Source organism: Sceloporus undulatus, chromosome 4, assembly GCF_019175285.1.
Source record: "Sceloporus undulatus isolate JIND9_A2432 ecotype Alabama chromosome 4, SceUnd_v1.1, whole genome shotgun sequence".
NCBI lineage: Eukaryota > Metazoa > Chordata > Lepidosauria > Squamata > Phrynosomatidae > Sceloporus > Sceloporus undulatus.
The window spans coordinates 87,329,421-87,349,000 of NC_056525.1; the positions used below are offsets into that span (position 1 = coordinate 87,329,421).

General features: G+C 40.0%; 1 protein-coding gene across 1 annotated transcript in view; it reads right to left on the minus strand.

The window, feature by feature from the left end:
* The window catches only part of LOC121927983 (FRAS1-related extracellular matrix protein 1-like), a 161,333-nt gene that overhangs the window by 68,908 nt on the left and 72,845 nt on the right, over positions 1–19,580 (minus strand). Inside the window, 4 exon segments of the mRNA XM_042462124.1 lie at positions 9,283–9,547; positions 16,626–16,697; positions 16,700–16,809; positions 17,831–17,841. Coding sequence (XP_042318058.1) covers positions 9,283–9,547; positions 16,626–16,697; positions 16,700–16,809; positions 17,831–17,841 — 458 coding nt within the window.

A 19,580-nucleotide genomic window follows, 5' to 3' on the forward strand; every position in this document is an offset into this window, starting at 1 on the left:
CCTGTATTGCTATGTATTTTATATGTATTATCCTACTAGAAAGGCCCTTTCCCCTCCACCACTCCCTTCTCCTTTTGTGTCGTGTCTTTCTAGATTGTAAGCCTGAGGGCAGGGAACCGTCCAATTAAAAAGTTTGCATGTACAGCGCTGTGTAAATTTACAGCGCTTTATAAATAAAGGATAATAATAATAATAATAATAATAATAATAATAATAATAATAGTTAAGACAAGTGTCCTACCAGTGCTAACTTAGTACACTACACTACACACACAACTTCCAGAAGCTGCAATAAAGAAATGATGGGAGTTGATTGTGTACTCAGAACAAGCTGCCATTCACTGAAAATAAAAATTAAAGTTACATGAGAAGGAAAATCTTTATGGACAAAGGCCACACACTGGTCTTGTTGGGTTAAAATCTTGCTATAACTACATGCATGAAAAATAAGGTTAAAAAGAGACAAGAACTTGAAGGCCAATGATCTCATTGTCTAGCCCCTCTGGTGGCCTGGCCTGGGGTCTTTTGATTCTATAGATATACTGTATAGCATTATGATTCCTTATCAACTGCCATGTTTCTATCCTATGGAATCCTGGGATCTGTAGTTTAAGGAAAGGTACTTAGAATTGTAAGCCAGAGAACTCTATTGCCTCACCAAACTATAAGCCCCAGGATTCCATAAGATTCAGCCATGACAATCAAAGTATGCTATAAACATAGTGCTATGATTGTGTAGGGTGAAAGGGGCCCTGCTTACCCATCTCTTGCTTAGTACCCTGTACATCTAGCTCATGCCTGAACCCCTTTCCATTGTTGCCACATTTAAATAGGATCATTTAATTTTCCATGGTTCACTCACCCTGCAGTTATCAAAAACTGGCTGAGCAATTCACAGCCTACAGAGTCATTCCTATTTCTGCAGTTTTAAATCCTTAATTTTGTGTCCTCAGGTTCACTCCAAATCTGTAAAGTTGTTACAATGAAACAGTTACAAACTCCAATGTAAAGTCAGAGACATAGCCCTCTCAGTCTAGAATATCAGTATGCAAAGGGATGTTATAGCACCTTTGAGAGTAACTGTGTGAAAAAAATTGTAGCATACGCTTTTGTAGACTTGGAAGTAGACCAGGTCTACAACAGCTTATGCTACAACTTCTTTCAGACAGTTAGCCTCAAAGGTGTGACCAGATAACTTTGCATACAAATGTAAAAATATACATTTAAGACAATATGCCAAGGAAGAAGAAAAATATGCTAACTCTGTTTTCATTCTGGTGTGTTAGTAGGAAAAATGAAAGAAAAAGCAAGAGTTGAGTGACCAACATAAGCCTGGGGTAACCCTGTATCCAGATAATGCATCCTGGGGTAACCCTGCATCCTAGAGTTGCCATCACTGAAAACTAGAGTTGCTCTCTCTCTAATGGTTGTGCGGAAGAACAAATTTCAGTAGATGCTGCTTATCACACAACCACATAACAAGCATTAAAAAAGATCTGGTCTGAAAATGATGAGAAGATCACTTCTGTTTGAGGGAGGAAATGTTAGCCACAGTGATTCACAGTGTAGGGATGCATGGATGGGAATAAGGAGTGTCAAAAATTGGCTCTCTGACCCCAGTGCCCACTCCAGCTTAGCCTGTCTTTTGCTGAGATGCATCCAGTAAAGATATGTGAACACCCTAGCAATTATTCCTGACCCCTCAGCTTTCTATAGGCAGTATTTGTCATGGATGTATCTCATAGACCACAAACTGACAGTCATTTGTCTGCTAGGTCCTCATCCTACTCCTGCTAATAGGCTGAACTGCAGTGCTGTCACAAATGTTTGTGAATACTCTTTCAAATGAAGGGGGAAGCTTCAATAAAAGAATACTGAGAATTAAACAGAGCACTTCACTGTGTGGGAATTAAAAAGAGCTGTTTAAACAGGGATAAGAGATGTGAAGAAGTGCTGCTGGCAGGAAATGGACATTGCAGACAGGCATCAGGGAAGAAGCTGGAAGAGGGCCAGGGAAAAGTTGTGAATGGGGGTGTAAGCTTGTATTTTGGGGGACTGTACATGTAAAAATAGGTAGACAGACAGGTAAGATACTGGGTAGGGATAAAGATGGGGGGCAGAGAGACCCAGGAGGTAAAAGAATGATGAAATAAACAATTGTTGGCAGGTACATTAATAAATTTATTCTGTTCCCCCCAGTTAATTAACAATGCTTCTTCTTTAAATGCACATAAACACTTGAATTTTATTGAACAGACTAAAAAATATTGTGTATAATTTTGGGTGTTTAGAAACCAGGCTCCATATATACATCATGTCAAAATACCTGTGGACAGCTCATACTTTCCAATATTTTCCAAATGCAGTGTTCTAGAAATATCTTGTTACACACTGAAAGCACCCTCTACCTTCTACATTTGTACATGTGAATGCAGAGAATGGCAAGGTTCAGAATTTTTTCAAACCTGTATGCCCGAATCCAGAATTCCATGGAGTCCAGTGCACTCCAGTGAACAACTGGAACCTTTTTGCAACTCAGGCTTCTATCACATCTTTTCAAGAACGGGATGCTCCCATTCTTGAAAAGATGTGGGACGAGCCAAGAGAAGCCTGGGTTGGATATGGGCTGCACACTGCCTGGCTACGGGTGAAAGCGATAAGATCTGCCTTAAGAAAATTACATCCAGGGTCTATCCCAGCAGCAAAGCTAATGCAATATTCTCCTAAATAATTCCTGGCAATCTGCAGAACTCTGGAGCTCCATAAGAAAATGAATGAAAAGTACTAGGACAATAGTGTCTTTTTGTTATGTGTGCAAGCATGTGTGTATGCATGTATACTAGGGATGTAATTCTTCACTAATTTCATTCTAAAAAATAATAATAATGAGGAATGTGGGAACTTTTCTTCATATGGCAAGAGAGCCATTGGAAACTGTGCTGTTTTCAGAGTATGTCCAGTCCAGGACTTATTTTTCATAAAATTCTCATATAACATTTTTTTACACATGCAAATTTCACATGGGATAAATCCAGCACATGTGCAAAATACATTTGCACACATTGAAAAAGGCCCTGTGCGAATTTTGCATGGGATAAATACTGAAGTGTGAAGATTTTTGTCAGCCCAGCTTTTTTCTTCTTGGGCTCACAACAATCGACACACACATTTTTCAAATGTTTTCAAAAATTCTTCCAATCCATAACATATACATAGACACAAAACCAGAGACTTCTAACCACAGTATTTAATATTCTCTGGCAGCTTTTAAGCAGCACTGTGTTGAAAGGGTACTTGAACCATGATTTCTTTCCCTTTTTTTCTTCTTCTTCTTTTTTTTTTTAAATATAGGCAGTGCTTCATCTTTGACTGGTACTCTTCACATTTTTAATCACATCTGCTGCCATAGATGTGGCTATGAATAATTAACAATGCTTCCAACATTACACTCATAGATTATAGTGGAGGAAGTGACTGGTGCACCATCTCAAACAGCAGAAGCCATTTAGGAAACTGTTATCCACTTTCCCTTTATATTTGCAGTGCAATCACTTACTGCTTAAAGGGTAAATCTTTCATAGCTTTAATTAAAGCATTTAATATAATTTACACTGATGCTCAATGTGCTCAAGGTCTGTCAAAATTGATGCTTTAATAACGTGTCATTCTTTTTCCCCCTCCTCCTCTCCCGACTGGCCTGAAATCTGTTAAAATTACCACTGATCTAATTGGGAACAAAGTTGTCAAATGCATGGAGCTCTGACAGTTTGTCTTTCTGCAAACTGCCAACAGATTGCAAGTTACGCATGTGTTGCGCAGATGGGTAAGTTAAAAGGAACACACCAAAAAAGAAAAAAAAAGCAATTTATTAAATCACCTGGAACCAGCAGCTCCATTCCAAAAATAGTGAGAATGAAATATAGCAGGAGCTACAAGAGTTGGCACTGGAATATGCCAGAAGGTACCAGTTACAAAACAAGATAAACATTTTGAGAAGCCTCAGCTGTGTAGCAGAATAATGAGGAGTTATTTAACCCGATCTGGATTACCAGTATAAATTAATTTAAAGTGCATATTTAGAGGGGGGAACAGAAAATATTTTAATCCCCTTCCTTTTAACCCTTCTAAAACTGGAAACATATTTCTACATCCTCCCCTCATCCCATACTAACTTCCCAATGTACCTGGTATAAACCATCTAATGGAAAGAACATATAGATAGTATCCTCTCCTACCATGCAATTTCTCAGCTTCCTTAGAGTCTCAGCTTCCATTTCAGGCAAGGATATTGCATCCAGTTATGTGGTTGAAAACTGACAATATTATGCCAGCAGCTGGTTCCAGGCTACCAACAGAGATCAGTTAGGAATTTTAAATCTTAAAATGGAAGAGAATGTAAGTTTTATGCTAAACAGATGTGTCACTATATGCAGGAAAAAACTCCAGTTAATTGAAACACCATTATCCATATCTCATGACTGTCTGAATTCCATGGGTGTCCTCTGTATAATCCAATGTCAGTAAGATCCTAACTTTTTGAACGGTTGGGAGGGCATCTGGATAGATTTACTTTGCAACAGAGGTAAACCTTACAAATAGCATTCACTACTAGTGCTATGCCCTGAAAAATATTTCAAAAATAAAATAAAATGTGAACTCCTTCATGTCCTGTTACGATTAAGAAATATACAGAAATGCCAAATCATGTTAGGACTATGCTGAGGGGGCTGGAGAGATCTGGATACTCTCATAAAATGGCTTCCTTGGCATCTTGCCTATTCTCAGAATAGGCAGGATAAAAGCATGAAAACGTTAAAGTACAATTTAAAAACACAACATTAAAAGAAAAAGAAAAGCCCCTTCCACAACAAATAAGGCCAGTTACCAAAGACCTTCCAGAATAATAAATAAAATTCTTTATCTGCAGGGTAAAGAGTTCCAAGTCCAGGGTTCCAGTGAGAAATCCCTTCTTATAGCCACACTAGATGCAAGAGAAGGACCAAAATAAAGTGTTGCCTAAAAGATATCAAAGCTTTGAAAGATTCATATACAGTAGAAGAATACAGTCTGTCAGATAACCTACAATCAGGTGTTATAGGTCATAACCTGCAACTTCAAATTTTGCTTGGGAATGGACCATTTTCCAGTCAACCTGGAATTAGATTCACTGGAATCTAATCCAGAGAACAGGGAATTATAGAACCGTGCAACCAGACCCACTCACAGTATGACTGCAGCACTTGGACTAGCTTGTTACTGCAATCCAAATGGGAGACAACTAAAGCAGCAGCACCATGTGGCAGTCAGACACCTCCATAATGAGGTGCAGTTGGTACACAAGTTTAAGGAAAGCCACATAAGACATCAGTAAAATCTAGACACCGGGTCATTGGTGTTCATGCAAACTGTGAACCTGAGTCTCCATAAGCTTGAATACTTTCTCAAAGAAACATATGTAACGTGGGAAGCACACAAAAGGCAAAAAAGATAATGGGGCAAAACAGACCGGCTGTAAACACTGGCTTCTTCAAGTTGCCAGAAGCCACTCAGCTTCCCAGACCTGGGTTGACTTCCAGGTGCTCTGGTGGTTGGTGTTTACTGTTTACAGAGCATTGTAAAAGCCACAGCAGGGCAGGAAAAAGTCAGCTTTTTGCTGGCCCAAAAGGAGTGGCAATTAGTTTTTCTTTCGGACAGTCTGTTTTACCCCAAAGTTTTCCCTTTGACAAGATTGGCAAGTTGTGTTCACTGCAGGGGGCAATGCTCATCTCTGTACTAAGCCAAGAGCCAGTGTTGTCAAAGAAAATTCTGTGATCATGTGGCCAGCATGACTGCAAAGATGCTGTTACCTTCCTACTGAAGTGGTACCAATGTATTTACTTGTACTTTTACATGCTTTCAAATTGCTATGTTGACAGAAGCTGGGACTAGTGGTGGGACCTCACTCTGTCACATGCCACGGGCCTTGAACTGCCGACCTGCTGGTCTGCAATCACTGAGTTGCATCTTAACCACTGAGCCACCATGTTCTCTTTGTTCCTTCCACTGAATACCCATTCTTTCTCTACTATCACCAATTTATGTGTGGGGGGAGGGTTTAGAACTCTTTTTCCCTTAAACCCCCCACCCCTCCAAGGTTTTTCTTCTTCACTGCTTCACTTCTGGTTAGCATGTCATTCAGCTTTGAAATTCCTTAGAGTTGAGAGAAGAAGTGAGAAAGAACAAGCTCTTCTCAATTCCTTTCTAACTGTGGTCTATTTCAAGGCTTAGATTTCCCCATACACCACTGAAGAGGTGTTGGTGGTGAAGGCCATGAGCAGATAGTATAGCAGCCCACAACACAGAGCAGTCCTTTTGGACTACACTAGACTATCCAGAGAGAGAGCAATGGAACAATATGCCAGGGGTTCCCACAAAAAAAGTCCCCTTCTTCAAATCTTTGCTGCAGTATTATAAGGTGGAGGGTTCTGCATATTTCTTTGGAAACATCTGTTTTTTTAGCGAAGTGTTATACACCTGTGATTGGCACAGGGATTTTATTTATTTATTTATTTTATTTATTTGTATATCCCACTCTTTCCCAGGACTGGGACTCAGAGCAGCTTCACAGCATTAAAAAGAGTACATTAATAACATTTTTTAAAAAAAACATACATTAAAAGGAATTAAATTATTACAGTATAAAACAGGTAGTTATTAAAAGAAAAACATATTTGAAAAAGAAAAACTATATATAAAAAAAAAACTGTATCAATTTTTAAATGGTCCAACATCCCAGCCTATCCTTATAGCAATTCCTGAGCAGGTAGGTCTTTACCTGCCAGTGAAGGCCAACAAGAGGGGCCGTGTGGTCTCCTGGGAAGGGAGTTCCAGAGTCTAGGGGCAGCCACCGAGAAGGCCCCTCTCATGTCCCCACCAACTGTGTTTGTGATGGTGTTGGGATGGAGAGAAGAGCTCTCCAGAGGATCTCAGAGTCTGGGCCGCTTCATACAAGAATAATGGTCTGCCAAAGTGTGACCTGAGCCATGTAGGGCTTTATAGGTAATAACCAGCACCTTGAAAGCTATATGTTCTTCACTGAAGAATAAATACCTTGTATTCACGTATCCAAATGAACTCCTGTAGCCAGGAAAGTGGGAGAAAGATTAGCTTTGCTCTCTCCCTTGAAGGAAGATGTTACTGTTGCCACAAGTCAGTTCATCTCCCTTAGTCCTGCCTCAGCTTACACGTGTCTACCTTACATGTGATAAATGATAGGCAGAGAACTCCAGCTGAATGACCAAAGGGACAGAAAACAAGGCCTTGTTATTCGGCCCTCATGGTTAAGGGATGGAACAGGTTTTATGTCCTGTTGCATTTTGTTTTGTTTTGTTGCTCCAATCTTGCAAAGAGAGAAATGGAAGAGAAGATAGGCGTGATTAGCAGGAAAGGAAGTGGAATAAGAGCTAAAACGGAGAAGGGGAGAAGTGGGTAGAGAAGGACATCTAGACTCAACCTTTTTAGGGTATCTCACAAATCAGGATGTGTAAAATTTCAGTCTATTTCACTGCATTCTTCTATTCTCACCATCCATGTTTCATATCATATTGGAAAACTTCATTTTCCTTCTCAAAAGGCAATTTGTCACATTTTCCATAAATCTTTTTTATAAAACTGTACACATCTTTGCACCCATTTTCAAAAATGCACATTTCCAATCACAGTTTCCTACCAAAGAAAATGCGTTTGTGGGTATTTCATCTCTCCAGAATACACTGAAAGTATCACAACTGTGAGAATTTCCAAAGCAATGAGTCCAAGGAGATGTGAAATAGATACCTTAAACAAAATTCTTAAACACAATCAAGTTCTTTCCCACCACCTAATTAGACAAGATTAGATAGCATGGCCTTGAATGAAGAAAATATTTTCCACATACCAAATAAAAATGGGCAAAGATTTAGGATCAATGATTTATTTAACTATGGTCTTAACCTCACTTAGAAAGAGGCAGTTTGCATGATTTACTGATTTCTTCTTCCTCTTGTTAATTTAACCCATTTCTTAGCAAACTGTTCACACTTAATCACTGCATGAATAAAATTAGATGGGGTGTCTATTTCATGGCAACCAGAGTGTAAATAACTTTCAGTTTGAAAATGGAAGGAAGAAACAAGTTCAGGGGTCCAACATCATTTTTATTATTAGAAAAACAACTACAGGAGGTGGGGATTGAAAGAGCAAAAATAACAGTGGGGAGAGAAGGAAACTTTTCCCTGCCTATCATTTCCTAAGCAGCTTTCCCATCGTCAGGGTTTCAGTGCTATGCTTGGCAAGGCAAGACAAGATTTAGGCTCCTGCTTCTTTGCTCTTTATCATACTCTTCCTAAGCTGCTTCTGTAGCAATAATAAGATGGTGTCAGGGCCCTAATAGTTACGAGTAGTGAATTCATAGCCCTTGTGTATGAGAAAAAGAGCAAAATACCTAAGAGGGGATAATATTTATCCTGTTACTGGTTTAAGCAGTATGGGTGCTTCTTTCTTAGAGATGGATGGCATTAATAGGTTTCTAATGGATGAAAATTGCCACATCTGTTGGGAAATTCAGTAAGAAGAGAAGATGAGATCTATTTTTGCTGTACTTGGGAGAGATAAACAGAGAGTACCAAAAAAAAAAAAAAAAGTTCTGCTGTATTTTCCCCCTATTCTGCCCACTTGAGGTATATAAAACCATTACATTTAAGTACCATAATAGCCAACATATGCTTTTCTTTACAAATGACACCACCATCTGGATTAACTTCTACCAATGATTTCAGACAATATTGTGGAGCTTTTTTTCCTGCTGACTGGAAAAAAACTACCCCAGAGAGCAACTACAATTTCAGATGGAGAATAACAGTTACAGAATTAGCAGTGTACCTTCACTGACACTTGATAACTTCAATGTATGCCTGAGGAGGGGAGGAAAGGCAGGCTTCTGTTGCAATGTATAGCTCCCCCTTGATATGCTAATTAATTAGAAAGTCAGTAAAAAATACATTGCCATACAAAGTATGCTCCTCTGCCACAGTTTCTGGCTGAAAGGCCTGAAAAATTACCATCAACCATTGGCTGGTATTTGATGATGGGATATTTCATTTCCTTTTGTATTTTCATGCCAGTAATCTTAATATTGCAATCACTGTTCCCTGAATGCCATACAACAGCTGTGTTAACACTTAGCTTTCTGAATATTTTTTTCACATTGAAAGCATGGGGGTGGGAAATATATATATATATATATATATAGGTAGGCCTTCTCACCTGAATGAATCCTTACTAGCCTCGTGGCTATTGTCATGAATGTAGCAGACCTTCTGGGCCACAACATCCAACTGGCTGTAGCGAGAAATGGGCACGCCGGGATAATTGATGTACTCAATCTGACCATGCACAGGTGGCACAGAAATGGCATACAGCAGCTTCTCGGGTTTACCAGTGCCATCTGTTGCCATAAGAACATCTGTCGTCAAGGTCACCCTGTCACCCTCTGTTAAAGTTACAGGTTTGGTGAATAGAACAATGTCACCTAAAATAAAAAGGGGAGAGAAAGAAAGAAAATTACACACAGGGAGAAGAAAATCAAAGGGTGTGAATGTGTGTGCACATGTGAGAGAGAGTTAAGTTCTTTAATATTCCATAGAGAAAACCAGGTTGAGATGGGGAAATATACAAAAAATCAGTCCAACTGTGTGGAAAAGAACCAGACACTGGGTGGGGGGGGGGGGGGGGGCCATGATTGGGAGATAACAGTGGTGAGGCATGTCATAGGGATTAACAAAAGTGATTGTTGTCAAAGCAGCCTGAAGAAAGATTCCTTTGGTACCTGCTAGCTTTTAAAAGCATTCTGAGTCTACTAAAATTATTGACACATCTACAATTAAATATATATTGAACCAAATCTCCCTGCTCCCCACACATGAGCTGTTTGAGTTTGCCCATATCTTTGTAAAGGATATTCCTCCTTGAAGACTTGGTGTTGAATCAAGTAAATGTATATACCCATATGAGTATGCTTGGCAATATATACAACTACACATGGGGAAGATGTGTCTGTTTTTCTCTATGTTAAAATAAATGTGTCGGTATAGGCATAATTTGACCACACATTCTCTGCCCCCACCCCACCCCGATGATTTATTTTAAAATGGCTCTTTGTTGAAAGTGACCCACTTGTATATAAAGAACAATTAAGTTAATAGTCCCACGTGGACTGACAGACAAAATGCACTAAGCACGCACAGCGTGGCTCTTTAAGCTGATGGTGTTATGTGAAACTGTAACCTTGCCAAGGGTGATTCTTCTGCTACTGGATTTGCCTCAGTCACCCATTCCCTTTTAACATCTTTAAAAAAAAAGGTACACGAGAAATTGGCAGACATACTGATGGTGGACAGATCCAGAATGGGCCATAATCTCATGTGGTTCCTCTCCTTCCTTCTCACCTTCTCTAGTGTCAATTTATTTATTCCAGATAAAAGGTACTCAACCTGTATAATGTTAAATCATATTGTGACCAATGGTTTAACATCATCCAGCATACACTGGAAGCCACACCAGAAGTTGCAGCGCCATGCACCAGAAGAGACAATGGTGCATGTGCCCACGCACTGCACACCACCACAAGCACGAACCCCATTCACTTGAATGGGGATTGAGCATCTGTGTTTTTCCCCTTATGTGGGGTGTGTTTGTGTGTGTAAGGAACAGATCCCCACGTAAGAGAAGGGACGACTGTACAGGCCAAGTACCTCTTACCCGGAATTTCAAAATGTGAACTATTCCAAAATCCAAAATTATCTACATGGGTGGCTGAGATAGTGACACTTTTTTTAAATCATTCAGTGTACACAAACTTAGTTTCATGCACAAAATTATTAAAAATATTGTGCATAAAATTATTTTCAAGCTATGTATATAAATTGTATATTAAACAAATGCATGTCATGTTTAGACTTGCGTATCATCTTCAAGATATATCATTACATACATGTGCAAATATTCCAAAATTCAAAATACTTCTGGAGAAGTGAAACTCAACTTGTATTATGTACCAATAAAGAATGGTAAATTCTTCTAACAAAAGTTGCCTTTCTCAACTCGCACCCCTTTCATTCTATACACTACACAATTATAGCACCACAATTCAATTTTAGCTGCTGTGTCTACATCCTATGAAATCCTGGGAGGTTAGGGATGTTTAGAATTCTCAGCCAGACATCTCCTCTAGTGCAGCACCAAACTATAACTCCCAGGATTTCATAGATGTCTCCATGGGAATTAAAATGGAATAAAAATACTGTAATTGTGTGGTGTGAAGAATCTCTGACTACTCATGCCTTATTTAGCAATGTACATGCCAGCTGTCCCAATTTGGTAAGGAGCGTTTCAGTTAATCCTATCATCATACTTTTTGACCTGCTCTTAAAAGTCTCAGTTTCTCTCCTTACTCCCTATTCCCCAACACCTTTGTCCCCAACTTACTTCAATTGCTGCAAATTGAGTTCCAAATGCAAAAGTAGTTTGCGCTCAATTAACTTAACAGGGGGGAAAGGAGGAGTCTTGCCCCTCCGGGGAGATTCGGACAAAAGTAAACTGCTGCCATCTTTCTTAGCTCTTGTGTTCTTCCTCATTGGTAACTTTTGCCATCTTGACCCCACTCTGATGTTACTTGCCCACATGTGTCCCAGTTGTCATCTGTAAAATGTTGGAAGGTATGCATACAGTTCATGCCTGAAGCCCTATCCCATGTTGCCAAATTTAAGTGAGAAAGGGCTCCTGACTTCAGAGGCCAAACTGAGATCCTATTAAATAGGACAGTGGCTGGCATGAGTTTCCTTTTCCCTTGTTTATGCATCTTATGAATATAAAGTGTAGATGATTAGATATAACACTTTAAGAAGGAGCAGGTGGAGAGTGGTTCTGAAACTCCACCTCTCATGCTTTAGCCCATTTCATTCTCTTTCCCCAGGGCAGTTCTCTCAATCCTGGCTCATTTCCAGCGTCTACGACAGGTAGAGAGAAAAGTGCTTGAGGCAACAGCCTGACACATGGTTGTTGTTCACCACTGAGGCCTGACAGTTCTTATTCAAGTAAGATCCTTCCAATCCCCCACGTTGTAGGTAAAACAAAAGGATGTGTTAACAAGGCTCAAGTCTAGTTGAGGCTTTAAATTAGGATTTTTAAAGGGTTCTGGAATGACAGAATCCTGATGAATAGGGATGGATATGAATTCCCTTTCTATGCAGAGAAGACACAAAATAAAAAGTTTTTGCATATGTCATTGAATCGTTCCTTATTTGCTTATTTCATTCTTCTGGCTTGCAACAGTGTGCCTGCAGGAAACAAGGCAATAAAGCTTGACCTGAGAAAGAATGAGATACAGTACTACTTTAGGTGATCCTACTGTAGGGTTGTGTACTTATATACATCAGACAGGGTAAGTTGCTCTGAGGTTTCACTTCCCATTCCTCACACCTTGCTAGGTGGTTCTGGACTTGAAAACTGAATGGGGGTGGGTAAATCACCCCCTCTGGATAGCTCCAGAAGCACTTATAGAGCATGTGTGAAGTGCAAATCAGAAAGAAAAGGGAAAAACAGATTAGCCTGCTTCACCAGCTCCCCTGGCATGTTGCAAAAGTTTAAGGGCCTATACAGTTTGGGAGAAAGGGGTGGACAGAGGCCGCCCCTTTGTCCACTGGATTATTGTTGCAGCAACTGCATGGTGCGGTAATGATCCACTCCAGAAAGGAGCCCTGTAACACAGCTCCTGTCTTCTTTCTCCACTGCTGCCGAAGCATCTGAAGTGGCGCTGTGATGCCCCTATTCCTATTCTTTGCATGCCATTTCTATCTCTGATACCATTAGCAAAGCCTGCACTATTCATCATTTCCCACCTTTGCTTTGTTAGTTCTTGTGTGCATGCATGAGTGTGTTCTTGTGTATGAGTTGATTATTTCCTTAATAAAAACACAAAACCTATTTGGATTTGCCTCTGGAGTTCAGTGTGATTTAGAACCAGTATAAACAGGATTAAGTTCCCACAGCCAACTGTTGCCTTGGCCAAGATATTTTATTTGAGCTATTAAAATTCCCCTAAACCATATTAATTTGTCAGTGCCCTCCTGGTACCACCAGCATTTTGGGCAACACCAGTTTTTATCAGAAGTTTGACGTTCCTTCTGCCCATGTTTTATCTACTTTCATATCTTCTATCTGTATCCATTTTACACTTAAATCTTTCTCTCAAAGATGTATAGCTGCAGGCACAAACCTCTTCTGTTAGCATGAATATTCTTCTGCTTGCAGAACTCTTCTGCCAACTGATCTCAGAAAAAATTGCTAAGATCTGTCAGCAGAACAACCAAAAAGAGCAGAGAGAAAGGATAAGGTAAAGGATGAGTCAAGTTATACCAGACCCAGGCCTCCTCCAGAGCAGGGATATGGTCACAAACTGGCACAAGTTAGGCCAGTGCAAGAGTAGTTCAAACTTCTTTCCCAGGCTATATTTAACAGAGCTTCAGCTGGGCTACTGGTAGCTTTCATGGCCTTTGCCCACCTTGGCTAATTAGGAATGCACTCTTAATCTTGCTTTGAACTGCTTTAATTCTCAATTGTGAGGAAAACTCAGGATACAAATCAAATAGATAGATAGATTGAGAGACTTCAGTTTCTGTTGCACTTCTTGCCTCCTGGGAAGACTGCCATGATCAGAGCACACCAGCCTGCTTCACCCATCAACCAAAGAAGGAATAGATTCAATGGCTTGCATTAACCGATGCCTGTCAGAAGAACACCGAGGCTGCATCCACACTGTAGAAATAATCCAGTCTAACACTATTTTAACTTCCATGGCTCAATGCTATGGAATTCTAGGAATTGTAGCTTTGTGAGACATTTATCCTTCCCTGTCAGAGAACTCTGGTACCTAAACAAACTACAATTTCCAGCACTGAGCCATGGCAGTTAAAGTGGTGTCAAACTGGATTATTCTGCAGTGTGGATGCAGTTTAAACTATCAGTTCCCCAGGGTCTGCAGAGCTGAAATCAAACAAACGTTGACACCACTCAAATCCCAGATGACAAGAAGTGCATGGCTTTGGGTGTTAGTGTGTGCTGTAGGAGCCCTGGTGGTGCAGTGGTTAAATACCAATAGTGTGGCTTCTCACAGCTACAAGCTGGTGAGTTTGATCCTGAAGGGCTTCAGGGTTGATTCAGCCTTGCATGCTCCGTAGATTACTAAAATGCATACCCAGCTAGTTGGGGGCAATTAGCTTACACATTGTAAATCACTTAGGAAATGCTTAAGTGCAATAATAAGTGGTATAGAAATGTATTTTCTATTGCTATTGCTATTATTATAATATATTTTAAGATGCATGTAGCATTGTTCAATCAGAGGGAAGGATAAATCAGATAGAAAGACAGATGATAGACAGATGACAGACTGACTCTTGGTGTTTGGAAAAAAATGGCAATTCTGAAAGGAAAATAACTGAAACAGACCTCCATGTCATCTAGCTAAAAGTGGGTGATGTATTTTGAATGTGTGACTTCCTGATGTATCAGCAGGCGTGCATGTACGCACATGCACACACACACACACTCATCTTGAAAGATCTTTGTCAGTCATTAAAGGGAATCCTTAACAAGCAGAATTCTTGACCTGGCATTAGCTTTGTGATCTCAACCATAAAGGATTATGAACATGCTATCCCCACTCTCACCCTTCTCCCTCTTTCTCAAAGGTTTCCTTAGTTTTCATATATTATTCTTGTCTCAAACACAGAAAGTAAAGATGAGTAAAATGTAACCATCCAGATTCATCCCTGCCACCTCAATACTCAGTTGTTGCAGACATGGAATGAGGAACTGTGATTTTCCCCTCCCCCCTCATTTATAATTATAAATTTGATTTTTGTTTTTGTAAATGCACCTTTATAAATTTAGTAAATACAAAACCATGCAGGTTAGGCATGAACATTTGTTAGGAGATTCAAGCCTGAATTTTTGAGAATGAAGAAAGAGCAAAGGAAAGTAGCAAGATATCTATGTATAAAGTTGATGCTTGCTTTGTTACCCAACAATGAGCAAATATTTGGGTATGTAGGAGATCCCAAATCACACATGATTCAAGTAATGGACCCTTTGAAATGCCTGAACATCATGTCCAATCCAAGGTTTAATTTTTGCACAATGATCTAACACACACTACCTGAGGCCAACACTACATGATTTGACTTCCAAAATAAGACAAAGTAGCCTAGACTATACAAGAGCCACACCACTGGGAAAATCTATCCTACAACATGTCCTGTCTAAAGATTTTACATATCACTGTCACAAAGGGGTGATGCCTCAGCCTAGAACTGTATCTAAAAAGGATAGGAGCTTCTATAGGAGTGGTAATTCTATAGATTTCAAGCAACATACATCACTATAACACACATACACAACACACTCTTACTTGCACACACAATAACTGTGGATAGTTTTATATTTCCTAAAATGGAATATCCAGATGATTGTTCAGGATTAATAGATTATCAAAAAGTGCCAGTTGGTGATCTCCTGGATTTCTTTTTTAAATCCCTGTAATAAATGCAGCTGTTTACTAATAAATAAAGCCTCAGCTGTAACAGAAAATAAATTAAATGCATTTAATTGGTTGATTGCAATCTTCCCCTCTTTATTACAATACTGCTCCTTGTTATTTTATGATGTCAGGGTAACGTGGCAGATTGACAGTGTGTTTATGAATCACAGTTTACAGATGGCATCCCTGTTTTCCTCCGCAGTTATGAGCACAAGTCACAGGAGGACTCAATAGAGGGTTTTCGCCAAAGAAGACCCCCAGAGATTTAGCTGCTTCCATTTCTCTTATGCCAATCTTCTTCATGACAGGAGCACTATTTCACAAAAACCTATGTTCAATAAATTACAGCCACCTGGCACAAATTTAGAAGTATTTCACACTCCAGGGACTCCTGTGTGTCTCATTGTGATTTCTATTCATTTCCAAAAGGATTAAACAACAATACTTGGAACAGGCCTCACACAGTTATTCTCATCTGATTTTGTCAGTTTTCGTCTCCCTCCTGCCACCTCAGCTAGAAAAGTGAGGGGAGTCAATTTTGTTCATAACACCCTCTTCTTCCCATCTGCAAAAGGTCCTAAAATCTTCTAAGGACACCTCATAACTTGTCTTTAAGCCTTGAACTTTGAAGAGCTAGCTAGGTTTATGACAGCTTTGACACTCAGTTGGGATATAATACTGGATCTCTTCACGGAAGGTTTTAGATGTGAACTTTTCCTTTTGGTCAGTAGTCACGAACAGACACAGGGGACTGCAATCGTAATAGTCAACAGATTTGTAAACTTATGCAATTAGTTATGCGCATAATGGATTGGATTCTAATTAGCTTGTTCATCACAACACTGGAAAGAGATGGCATCCTTTAGAGATTGCTGCAGTACAAACTTCATCCATGCATTTAAAAATACATCAGTGCCACGTAAGTTTTCCCACCCCCCCCCCTTTTTATTGTGCAACAGTTTGGTCTCCGAAAGAGATATGAATAACCCACATAACTATCCTCATTTTCTACCTTTGACCATACTTTTAATGAACATATAGAAGCTTCCTGGTGGAGAGCTGTTCTGCCCATCTGTCACATAAATCGGAAGCTGTCATGACTTTCTGGAATCAGGATGTTAGTATGGAAGTACCAGAGGCGGTTCATGTCCACATCATCTTGAGTGAAATTCCTTCCAGGGTGCAGCGTGCTCAAGCTGATGCAGTCTGGGGGGGGGGGATTGTGGAAACAAAAATGAACATGCTATGCATACACATACACAAAATGGATGTTCAGCTTCACCTCTGTTCAGTGTGTCACTTTTTAAAACAATACTGAACATGAGTAGCTAGGTTCCAGGGATGGTAAATGCCTTATGCCACTGCTCCCTCAAACCTCAAATTTTGACAGTGAGATTAAGGAAGGCGTAGCAGGGCAAAATCCTATGGTCCTCTCTATCCCCCAGCTGCTTTGGCTGCCACCTCTGACAGGAGATTTTAAGTGTCATGAAGGAGCACACAAACTTTTTGTTATTTGCTTTGTTCTTATTATATTTTACTTCTATAGAGCATGAAAATAATTTGTGGCATTTTCTGTCACATATCCCAAACCATCTTAGAGTTTTAGGTACTCCCTTTACCTGGGAGGCATATTTGCTACTCTTCCAACTTCAGGAGCAAAATATATGTGAGCCAGCCACTGGCTGCACTATGGTAGCTCCATGGCTGTGGCAGAAGTCAGTGTGAGGGCATAGCAAAAGAGGAATAATACAGAGCAGCTTTTTCATCTGTCATTGTTCCATTCATGACTGAATATCTGAAGCCAACCACTTCTATTGTTAATAAGTCAGCCAATAGCATAGAAAGTCATCTTACATATCTTTGAAGTACTTTTGGGTTGACTTTTTAATGACTTGCTTAGATTTGATCATAGCTGTATCCTGCACTTTCTCCATGTGGTTTTACATGGTTGTTCCCATTAATGGGAGAACTGATTGGTCCAAGAGGACCTTCCCCTCTAAATGGAGTTTGAACTGGTTTCCCTGTTCAAGTTTAGCATCCTGCCCCACTACATTATACTAGCTCACTGAGTCCTTTGAAAACGTAACACACTGAGAAAATAATAAAACCAATTGCATATTATTCTTTCTTCTGCTGGAAATATTACTATGCTGACAATTATCCATTACTTATTTACCGACCATTACCAGTTGGGATCAACAGACAGGTTTACCTAACCTACTGGCAGTCTTTCAAAACAGTTTCTTTCCCTGTATGCCTTTCATACAAGCATCACTAATCTGTCTCCTTTTGGATCCTGCTTCCCAACCAGTGATACAAAAAAGCTTGTTACATGCCAGAAGATGCAGATGGATCCATTGTAGCACACCCTGATGTTCATAGCCAATACCCAGGTGTTTCATGTCATTTGCTAGTTCGCTAGAAGTTGGTTTTATTCCAAGACACAATTCAAGTAATTAGATGCCACTAATAGGAGCAAGAGGGTGTCTTTTTAACGCTAACAATCAGCAATGTGACCATCTCAAAGAGTTGGCATGATATGGGGCTGTCTCACACAACCAGTCCTTCTTACTGAAATCCTATGTAGTCCCATCATAATTCATAATGACCTTGTTTGGCACGATCATCTACAGCCTATGAATACCAGGCACCACAAGGCCAAAGCTATGCTCCAATTTTACCTGAGCAATATGAATGTGATGTTAAAAAAAATCAAGCAACCCCCTGCCCTTTTCATCAAGGCCACCTAGATTGTTGCCTATTTTATTAAAAAAAAAAGAAGAAGATGAATAGAGGGGCCCATTTCACACATTGGTAGTTTGATTGCCATTTGAAAATGGAACAGCCAGATGTCTTTGTATACAACTGTCCCTACGAGCTGACTACCAAAGGGTTCAGGCTACAAATGGAGAGATACAAGCTTCACATGTTTTGTGAAAACAGCTTCTCAGATGGAAATTCCATTTTCACGCAGCAACAATTAAAATCCGAATGCTCATAACATGAAAACCAAAATGATACATTATATATTCACTTCAGTGGCTATCTCATTAACATAAAGCAATATGAAAATATTACACTGCTACAAAAAACTCAGTTGATTGTTCCTACTTGTTCCATTCCCTTCCTTGAAGCTAAGTTATGCTCAGTGTTTATTCCACTGGGTTGTCTATGTAAAACACACTAACCATGATACTATTTAAAGTTGTCTTCAAGTTCATCTTCATATTTATTCACTTTTGTTGTTATCTCCCATTAAGGTGATTTCATCTTATAAATGAGAGACCTGTGGCATGCCAATCCTCAACAAACCCTGTTCAGTCTTGCAAAATTAGGCTGTGGCTTCTTTAAGTGAATCCTTTCACCTCTAACTTTTTCCCTACTGTTTTCCACTTTACTGAGCATAACTAAGGATGGCATCTCTCTCTAGATGCCTGCTTGGCGTCACGTAATGGGCTGGATGAGGGGAGAACAAACTCAGTGTGAATCCAGGGAAATAGAAGTTACTGGTGATAGGTTCCCCAGTTCCGGGTGGCGAGATCTGTCACCCTGTCCTGAATGGGTCACGCTCCCCTTGAAGACTCGGTGCGCAGCTTGGGAGTACCTTGACTCGTCGCTCCAGTTGACATCTCAGGTGGTGCGACGGTCAGGAGTGCTTGTTATCAGCTTCGCCTGATACCCAGCTGCGTCCCTACCTGGACTTATTTGTACATGCTTGGTAACCTCTCGATTGGACTTCTGCAACGTGCTCTACATGGGGCACAACCCTGTTACCAAACCCGGAAGCTGCAATTGGTGCAGGATATGGCCAGCAGTTGGTCGCTGGTAGCTCCAGGTCGGTCCATATAACACCTATTTTAAAAGACCTTCATTGGCTGCCTATTCGCTTCCGACTCAATACAAGGTGTTGGTTTTTGACCTATAAAGCCCTAAATGGCTTGGGCCCAGGGTACTTGGGGACCGCCTC